At 41.7% G+C, this 10,211-nt stretch overlaps 1 protein-coding gene across 1 annotated transcript in view; it reads right to left on the reverse strand.

The window, feature by feature from the left end:
- Positions 1 to 10,211, reverse strand: part of POLR2B (RNA polymerase II subunit B) — a 16,318-nt gene extending 6,107 nt beyond the window's left edge. Inside the window, exons 1-16 of the mRNA XM_040063808.2 lie at positions 10,139 to 10,211; positions 9,845 to 9,917; positions 8,867 to 9,017; positions 7,942 to 8,054; positions 7,467 to 7,686; positions 6,398 to 6,556; positions 5,150 to 5,314; positions 4,453 to 4,649; positions 3,485 to 3,604; positions 2,935 to 3,121; positions 2,026 to 2,169; positions 1,641 to 1,780; positions 1,401 to 1,512; positions 786 to 940; positions 338 to 536; positions 55 to 223 (exon numbers count right to left, since the gene is read on the reverse strand). Coding sequence (XP_039919742.1) covers positions 55 to 223; positions 338 to 536; positions 786 to 940; positions 1,401 to 1,512; positions 1,641 to 1,780; positions 2,026 to 2,169; positions 2,935 to 3,121; positions 3,485 to 3,604; positions 4,453 to 4,649; positions 5,150 to 5,314; positions 6,398 to 6,556; positions 7,467 to 7,686; positions 7,942 to 8,054; positions 8,867 to 9,017; positions 9,845 to 9,917; positions 10,139 to 10,157 — 2,323 coding nt within the window. The 5' untranslated portion in view covers positions 10,158 to 10,211. The remainder of the gene's footprint in view (positions 1 to 54; positions 224 to 337; positions 537 to 785; positions 941 to 1,400; positions 1,513 to 1,640; positions 1,781 to 2,025; positions 2,170 to 2,934; positions 3,122 to 3,484; positions 3,605 to 4,452; positions 4,650 to 5,149; positions 5,315 to 6,397; positions 6,557 to 7,466; positions 7,687 to 7,941; positions 8,055 to 8,866; positions 9,018 to 9,844; positions 9,918 to 10,138) is intronic.

A 10,211-nucleotide genomic window follows, 5' to 3' on the forward strand; every position in this document is an offset into this window, starting at 1 on the left:
AACCAAAACAAGAAAGTAGCATTTTTGTTCCATGAACGTGAACTGACAACACACCTGCTGGCAGCTCTCTGAACCTCAAGTACTCCATGGAGCGAGTTGTTACCAGGGGCTTCTGGGGATAATACAACACATGTGCCAGCGTATCCATACGGACGTGGAAGTTGGTAATGTAGACTCCCATAGCCTGTTTACCCATAGCAGACTGGTATGTGTTCCTGGGAGACTAGACAGACAAAGGGAATACATATGATTACGTACACAAAGCTCTTTACACACACACACACCTGTGGGTTTTCTATCAGCTTTAAAAGCAGGATATCAGCAGAAGTGCACTGACCTGGTTGTGATCAGGGAAAGGGATAATGGATGCACACACTCCCAGGATCATGGATGGGTGAATCTCACAGTGAGTGTACGTTGAACAATATGCCACACCTTTCTCTTGCAAGTCATCTGGAGTCATTGCCAGCATCACAGTCTCTTCTTCCAGGGTGTCAATGTACTCTACTACACCACTGGCCACGAGATCCTGCCAACTGAACAACCAAGAACTCACTTAACACCTAAAATGGGTCTCTTCAGCAGTGACAAGAACAAAGACTTCCTTGGCTTATTATGACTACCACTGCCTCAGTGTGATTAAAAAACCAGATTAAACTAGCAGGCAGAGAAAGCATCTTTGTGCTGCACAAAGCTTTAAACATTCCTCTCTCCAACCTGAGGGAACATGCAGCTTCCAAGATGGAAAATTACACCTTCAGTTGAATTTCAGGAACATATCTCACCTGTAATTGTTATACTCTCGTTCCTTCAGCTGGTCAATGTGCCTTTTCTTCAGCAGCAACTTCTGTTTCTCCACAATTAAAAGAGGCCGACAAATTCTGCCTGCGTCAGTGTAGATGCGGATTTCTCGCTCACGAATGTCTCTAATCATCGAGACCTGGGCAAGACAGCAGCAGCCCGTGAGTACAAAGTCTCAGCTTGGAATCAGAACCACAGAACATAAAACAGGATAACCAAATTCCCTAATGCAAAGACTTTCCAGGCACTATCAGAAGCACGGAACAAAGAGTAACACTCCTACACACTGAAGTGTTTCAGAAGATTATTTTCAACTGCTTTGTCTTTCAACTCCATCCTCTTTAAAAACAAACGTTTCCCCCTAAAAAAAACAACTCCACAACCAAGCAACAAATCATACGCAATCAAGCATATAATAAAAAAAATCAAATGCACCAAATCCTAAAACCTCCCCAAATAAAACACAAAACAAACCCAATGTGAAGTATATTCAGAAAGAGACTTGCAAATAATGCTACTTGAAACTTGCAAAGTAGTATCAAGGCATTATCTTCTCTTGTCTAAAAGGACTCCCAAACTCTAGAGGTAAAGATTTATACCTCTGACACAATGATGTCCATCTGACGACGAAGCTTCCTTAGGGTATTCATCAGCTGCTCTGGATCTTTGTGTATTCCTACCCAGCAGCCATTAACAAATATCTTGGTAGCACTAAAAAGGGGAAACATAAACAAATAATAATTAAAAATAACTCACCCCACCAAATAACCCTGAACCACTGAAGTGTTGTACAGGATAAAAAACTTAAAGTCGGTTTAAAGAGTTTTATTTGCACATACTCAGCTATTGCTGCTGGAGATATTTCTTCTAGGTTTTCCATACTCCACTCTTCCAAGAATTCCAGAATTGGAGATGGCTGAGACCCCACAGAAATGTAAGCCATCAGGGCTAAGTTCTTCACAAGTCCTACTGCATGGCCCTAGCAGAAACACAAAGTTAACTTGCATTTTCAAATCAAGAGGTTCCCCCAAGAAGATTCAAGAATTTCAACTTAACTCCCCAAGGAACTGGACATAAAAAAAGCTTTCAACCACCGAGTTAGCTATAAAGCTAAATATCTGCATCAGCATTATTAAAAAAAGTGCAAGGGATCATCACAAGTGCCATGGTTACAAAATTAACGTGAGGGAAATGCAGTTAGTACACAAATCCTGCTTTCATTACCTCAGGGGTCTCTGCAGGGCAAACCATTCCCCACAGGGTGTTGTGCAGCTGCCGGGGCTTGGCCAGTTTTCCATCTCTCCCAATCGGAGAATTCAGGCGTCTCAGGTGGGAAAGCGTGGATGCAAAAGTCAGGCGGTTCAACACCTGCATGGAGGAAGGAATTCAGTCAGCCAAAGCTTCCGAAGTGTGTTGCTGACAGGCATCATGACACACTAGCAGAAAGGATCAACACCCTCCAGAAATGGTGTGCTTACAAAGAACTAAAACAACTCTGATTTTTGATAGCTACGCTTTTTAGTTCACCTCCACTAAACTCACACTGCCCCTAGAATCTCAGGCTCCTAACTGTGTTGTAGTGACAGAGGTTTCCAGAGCATGCTTGCACCACAGCAAAACCCTGGGCTAATAAAGCCAGTGCTCCACATCATTGGCCATGGAATACATAACTCTCATACTGTAAGGTGTCACTCAAGTTTTGTAACTGCCTGTAAAGCACGGGAAGTAACTGAAGGAAAGAAATCCATCCTCCCGGGCAACTCCCTGGGACTAGGAATTTACACAAAAGTGCATGATCTAACAAGAGGTGCACCAACTGTTTAGCAGTGAATTAGATAGCCAAAGAAAAAAAAAAAACCAAACCAAACAAAAAAAACCCCAAAACAAAACAAAACAAAAGAAACCAAACCAAACCAAACCCAAAAAAACCACATAAGAAACATGACCAAAAAACTCCCTAAACCACACAGCTATGAAGATCCAACTATTTGGATCGTCATCTGTGTCACCTAAGGAAATTTCCTTTTTAGAATATTTAACATACAACATGCATGGCTGCTAAGCAATATTAAACACCTCCATAAGAACAGTTTTGCCCTAAGAACTGCAAACCTGACAAAGCCCTTATTGTACCTGAGATACTCCTGCTCTGGCCTGATGAGCTTTCTTCTGGTCACCCCAGTTTCCAGTTGCCAACGAATATTTCAAACCGTCCGAAATAATTCTTGTTTTAATTGCCAACTCCAAGTTGAAATCTTTCCCTCTGTCAATGAACTTTTGTGCATATATTCTCACTTCCTTCAGCAAATTCTTGAACATTCTGTAGAAGAAAGACACCAAGAAATCTGATTAAACAGTGCTGTGCAATTCAGCCTACTCAGGGGTATTTGAAAAAAATGTCACTGGCCTCCTGAAAAGAAGCAATTTGTAACCAGGGTGAGGGGGCAGAAGGGAATAAAGCAAATGAAACTGTTTGTAAACATGTGCACAAAATGTGCTTCAAAAACAAGTCAATGCTGGCCACCTACTGTTATAGGAAACTCAACCACTCCATGAAAATCACAATCAGATAGAAGCTGTGTTGCCCAGGACTGGCTCTCTGACACAACAGAATCAGTCTGATTTAGAAGCACAGAGTTGGCAATGCCTCTACCATGAAAGAAAACGTGTATGTGATAGTTACCCTCTGAATAGGAAAGCCAGGAGTGGCCCAGCAAGATCCAGTCTTTTGTTGCCATAATGATCTCTGTCATCCAGCTCTCTTCTTCCCAGCGCTGCCAGCAACAGTCTATGAACCATATACCTAAGCAAATAAGACAGTTTATGTTTTAAACTGACAGCAGACATTCACAACAAAGATTACATGTTTTCATAGATAAGTCAGTGAACTCTTTCCTAAAGGCTGTCCGTTCGAGATCTTTGGGATACCACTATCCTAAAATAAACCTCTTCAGCACATCCTTAGAGGTGGATGACCCACAGAAAGCTCAGTCTAAAGACAGAGAGAAGAAAATATTTACATCATGATGGTCATGCCTGTTCTGCTAAATATCTGTCCTGTCCTGTAATATGGGCTCTGTTTAAGCACATGCAATCAGGTATAAAATCACAAGTCTCCTGATGCTTCAGTTCATCTGCATACCAATAAGCAGTGATCAAGAAAATGTGCTACTAGTTTTAATGAGTGGTTTACATTAGTCAGCTTATCAGTACATATCTACATCTTAGTTATCAATTCCTAGATGTTATCCATGCAACTGGATATCAAAAAGTCATTTAGCGCTATCATCGTATTTAACTTAAGATCTAAAATGTGTTTGAGGCTCATTTTGTTCCTTTTTTTCCTAGTTTATCAAAATTTGCATTTTCTCAGCCTCAAAAATATACCACAGAACACAAAGCACGATAACCAAATTCCCTAAAGCAAAGAATTTTCAGGCTCTATCAGAAGCACAGAACAAAGAGTAACACTCCTACAAACAGAAGCACAAAACAAAGAGTTATGCTCCTAAAAGCAGAAGTGCCCCAAGGTTTATGGCAGAGTATCCAGAAGACTGAGATCAAAACAAACTTCCATTCAAGGCATTCTTCCAATCATACACATGAATAAAAAATATCCATCTGCAGCTGCGAGACAGAGTTCTGACATACCCTAGAAAATAGGCCTTTTTGGTTTCACAGAAGTCACTGACACCAACATGTGGGAGCATTTCTTTCTGCAAGACTTCTTTGGCATACTTGATTCTCTTTTCTTTGGTGACACCTGGCTTGGCACCTCTTGAGCCAATGAAGTTTAGGGCAACATTTTGCTCCTGAATGACAAATGCTTCATCCAGAGATGGTTTAACCTAAGGCACAAAAATACAGCAAAATCCTGTAGCAACCAGCACCTGTTGGGGCTGAAGGAAACTACACGGTAGTTTGTTAATGATTCTTTTCAGGATCTGCTAATTATTGATCCAGGTCTTTGTGGCACTAGAAAACAGCAATGAAGCATGCAGGAAGAACATAAAAAATAGTTTAAACTTCAGAAAACAGTTCTCATTCAAGTTCATTCTGATGCTGCTTCAGGTATAATCAAGACTTTACAATTAAAGTCAACAACAGCGGGAGAAGACCCTAACTCTCCAAATTCATGTTAACTCTTTAAAAATTTTCACTGTGCTCTGTCCACTTAATGTACTCATTAGAACAGACTCAGGCAGAGAACTTCCAACATTTCTAATACAGAACCCACAAAAATAATATAAATAATTACAACTGGAAAACGAACGATGCTTCAAGGGATGACTACCTGCACCAACACACCACCAAACATGAGAACAGGAAATAATTTAATATATAGTACCATTTCCATCATTTCTGGGTCTTCAAAATCATATATGATGTGCTCTAGAATGTCCCTGTCGGACACAAAGCCGAGTGCACGGAAGACAATGATGATGGGGACCTCTTGTTTGATATATGGCAGAGTTGCTACAATGCGCTGACCAATGGCACTCTTCTTTGCCCCCTGCAAAGATGGGGAAAGCACAGGTTAGACATAAATCATCCTGCCTTTCAATAGGAGTCTCTCAAATCATCCTGCCTTTCAATAGAAGTCTCTCAAATCATCCTGCCTTTAAGCAAAAGTCTCTAAAATATCTGCCTTTAAGCAAGAAGTCTCTCTCTGCATTTGGATGATACGACACAAGCATATTTATTCAAGCACCACAGGAAAACACGGCTTCTCGGCAGGTCAACTAAGGAGCTACTCTGCAACCTTACTCCAGCAATGACTTTTTATTTTAAAAACATTTCAAGCTTTGGAAGTCTGTGAAAACTTGTAAGGTTTTTGCTGATACAAAGGAATAGAAATACTACTCATTCACCCATGTGCATCATTTCTTTCCCTCAGTGCCAAGAGCAATCCTATCCACCTTCAGTGTTCCTTCTGTCAGGCTTAAACTCAGCTTTCCTAACCCACTGTGCAAGTGATTATTCAAGTAGCTGCTCCCATTCTCTAGAAGGAAATGCTGTGGGATGCAGAGGAAATCACGAATGCCCCAGACATTCAGGAGTGAGAATACTGTAAAGCTTCTATTTAAGTTGCTCTTGGAAAATCTCAAAACATCAGTGCAATGCTAAATGAGTACTGACACCTTTTGCTTTAGAAGTTACATGTAGCACTTGCTTCCCCTCACAGATGGCACAATTAGATGCAATTAAATATGAATTAATGTATGGTCTACAAAATACATCTCAACACTAGCTTAGACATCAGCAAAGAGAGGGTCCCTGCTCCTCAATTTATTCTTTGTGAAAAAACAGGACACAACTTGACTGAATTTTCTAAAAAAACACGTATAGTAATTTACAAATTATTTTTAGCCTTGCCCTAAAATCTGCCAAAAATTGAGTCTTCATTTCAATCCTCAAATTATTTTTTAAGGAGACAGGCGTAATGTATGACAAATTTTCGTTTACTTTTATCTTCTTTACAACTTAGCACCAGAATAAATTTCTTCTCAAAAACCCAAAAGCAAATGACACAAAGAGACAGGACAGTAACAAAACTCCTGAATCAGTCTCTGGGGTTACTACTGCCTAGCCATACCTGTCCACCTCTGGCCAGCATGCTGACCCATATAGTACTTGTTGGTCGGGAGGAATTTTCCAGACAAGATCTACACTCTCCTGTGTAGGCATATTTTGAATCTTTCTTTGCAAACACATACACTGTGTTTGTAGCCATTTTCTCCTGAGCAATCAGAACCTGTGTTAGAAACAAGAACAGGAGTAAATAACTCATAAAAGAGAATACTGAAAGCAACACTCACACTGTTTCTACTATTCCTTCAGGTGCCACAACTTTTAGAGCACTGCACAGCACGAAGTCAATTGGCCAAACTGTATTTTAAAAATACAGATTTAAACAAAACATACAGCTAGTGAAGATGGAATAGCCAAAACAAGAGACTCAGGGAACACCATTGTTATTACTTACTACATCTTCTAGCTGTGCCAAGACATTTCACACACTGATAAAGAAAGCATTTCACTATCTGTTTTTCCAAGGCCAATGCACTACACAGGCAAATTTAGATGTCAGCTCAACAGTCAAAGCCAGATTTTTTCCCCCCAAGAAGAAATATACAATTCTGATTATTTTGCTGTGTTTGCCCAGGTTATCAGTTATAAAATACTGTCAATTTCGCTAGTGAGGCACTAACAGGATGTGGATATGATTTTCTGAAGCTGCTTCCACAGCAATGGAGACAAGAACCTTTTCTTAAAACAAAATGCATCTTATAGCTGTGAACAAGCTGGAGGACACTCCGAGTGAGGAAGTGCCTCATTTCAGAGTGCACGATGCTTTGCAATGCTGGAAAAGGAAATAAAAACATCTAGAGCACTTACTGGCAAAAAGTTCACAAAACACAAAGCAGTTGACAAAACTGAAGAAGGGAAGGACTGAAGATGGGAAATGTGGCACAAAGAAGAAGAGGTGGCTTGAGAAAGCCCTAACAGATGACTAAAAGCCCATCTTTCTGCAAGATCAGGAGTTCCCACAGTATCTCTGGTACACTGAAATAAGAGTGTTTATGCTCCTGGCAAAACACATGGATACAAGTAACAGAACTTCCAGTGTCTGTAAAGATGGCTGTGCAAGGTATATCCCTTACCTTTTCTGATCCATTAATGATGAAGTAGCCACCAGGATCAAGTGGACACTCATTCAGCTCACAAAGATCACGGTCAGTTAAGCCATTCAGCAAGCAGTACGTGGAACGCAACATGATAGGAATTTTTCCTATAAAGGTTTTCTGATGCTGGGTCTGCAACTGGTCCTCCCCTTCTTTAATAACTGTTTTAGTTATATCCACGTACAAGGGGGCAGAATACCTACAGAATAAAAATACCACTGTGTTACCTGTCAGTTACTACCTTTCTGCACGACCCAGAATAATGAAGGCAGTTATTCAAGCACTCACCGGTGTATTAAGCATTATTACCAAATCATTAACAACTGGACATGGAAGTTTAAACAAAGCAGTAATTATCACATTTTCAAGGCACTACTATATCATAAAGGGCTATGAATTAATGAGGCAGAGGTAGCTCTTGCTTGTGTTTATCCACCACAGAAGTGATTCTTACGTAAGGTTTCTCAGTCTGGCTTCATTTGGCATCATAGGTGAGGGTGCTCCATCTCTTTCCCAATGTGTAGGTTTGGAGAGATAGATTTGTTCAAACTTCAGCAGATACCGGGGCTGGAAAACAAGAATATATTTACTTGTAATGGAAGAAGCATCTCTCCTATCAGCAACCAGAACCGTTACTGCAGAAGAACAATAAATGAAAACACAGCAAGCTGGGTAACACTGGTTCCTAGGAAGATTCTATAGGACAAGTAAACAAAGTAAGACTTGAGTTTTTGGAAAACAATCTGATTTTTAAAATGCACAAAAGCTTCCTACAACAGGAGGCGGCAGGACCTTGCTGGCAAATGTTTCGTAGGTCAAAAAAGACCCTCAGTCCTTACATGAAGAAACACCTTTCCCTGGATTTGCAGCAACAGCCACATATAGTACCATTTCCATGTTCTCATGAAAGCAATTTTAAGAATACATTTACCATCACTCTTATCTCTGAGCACGACTGCTAAACCCTCTCATGTGCTCTAAACTGCCTTCAAAATTTGACACTGAGAAGCAGAGAGAGACAGAAACAAAAAAAAAGTAAGTTTTTCCCAATGCATGCAGTTTCCTTAAATTAGTCCAGCATCCTCAAATGTGGTGAGAGATTGCCCGCGAGTGACTGAAGGAAAAAGCAAGTTTTCTTTTTCTCATCTCTAAACCTATTCCTCAAAACTTGCATTTAATAAATGAGAGTAAGACATTAAGCTGCTCTACTAAGTCTCTGTCCATGCAGTTTTGCAGAGGAGCTGACAACATGAGCTGCAGCAGACACTTGTTTTTGGTCACTTCCCAACTCAAACAGCAGGACAGGAGTTAAATAAAACTGATGTAAAATGAATTTGAATTGTAACAACACATCATCGCTGCCAAGGTTCTCCACTTACTGGCTCTTCCACTTCTCCTGAGGCGTGCTGGGCTTCAGCTTGTAAATCAATTGGTGGAGCATCTTCAACAATTCTCTGCACAGACATCTGAATAAACTCATCAAAGGAATCCAACTGTTGCCTGACTAAACCCTTTTCATCAAAATAGGAGCTAAAAAAAAAAAAAAAAAAAAAAAAAGGAGCAGCTTAATAAGAAAATTTATTTCATGTAGTTCACACATCAACAAACTTAAGATATATTACCCAAACTCCAAAAGCCATGAAATACAATGGTGAATCAAACACATTCACTTAACCCAAGGCACGATGCTCCTCACAAATGTTTAACAATTCCCTCCCTGCCCGAAGACACAGACACTTTGGACTGACAGACTTGCTGCCACCTCTTGGCTAAAACACGACTGCATGCACAGTCAGTGCCTTAAATTTCCCTCAAATTGGAAGAGAAACGTGATGACAAACCTCACTGAAAGCGACTTCAGCTCAGGTTTTCAATAACACCTATAAATTACTTTGCTTTGACTAATTTTCCAAGCTGCAGTAAGCAAGAAGCACGCTCCCATGTCCAAGTACTAGTACTCAGAACTTTTAGCTTGGATGCCCTCTGTTCCAGCCACACAGGTTCTGGACACCCATGTACACCACTACCAAAATGGTGAAAATAACCAAGTATTGACTTCCTAATGCCAGCATCAGCTCTGAGATCAGTGGGGAAAACCATGTGCTTGATATGGAACCAAAAGCACCTCATTCTTTGCTAAAAAAAGCGTGTGCTGGGCGTCAGCAGACCTTTTTAATCCCTACCGACAATCCTTTGTTTCTGCTAAAAGCCCTCCTGCTCTGAACGTGCTGCAACACAGTTTAGGATAACCAAGCCTGCAGCTCCCAGACGTGTTCCCGGGAGCAAGCTGGATGTCACCTGAGAGACGGAGAGCACATGTGTTGAAGTGACAAGGACAGCGAGTTTTAGCAGGTCACCTAATAACAATCCAGCAGGCTTCCTGCCACAGGTCGGGGGTGATTTCATCATCGTCTTCATCATATTGCATATCTGTGGGCAAGCACAACGCCTGAGTTAGGCTCCGACCACCGCGGTGTTCCCCCTCGCCGGGCCCAGGGACCCTCCGGCACCCCGGCTCCCGGGGAGATGCCAACGCATCCCCGCCATCTCCCGGCTCCCGCGGGCCCCGGCGCGCCCAGCGCCATCCCTGGCCCCCTGGCCGTGTCGGGCGGGAGGAAGAGGCGAGGAGAAAGGAAGGGGAAACCCCTCACCTTCGTCCGCGTCGTACATGGTGGCGGCGGGAGGGGCCGCGGCCGGCGGCGGCCGAGCGAGGCGCGGCGGGGA

This window comes from Hirundo rustica, chromosome 5 (assembly GCF_015227805.2).
Source record: "Hirundo rustica isolate bHirRus1 chromosome 5, bHirRus1.pri.v3, whole genome shotgun sequence".
In the NCBI taxonomy this organism is placed as follows: Eukaryota; Metazoa; Chordata; class Aves; order Passeriformes; family Hirundinidae; genus Hirundo; species Hirundo rustica.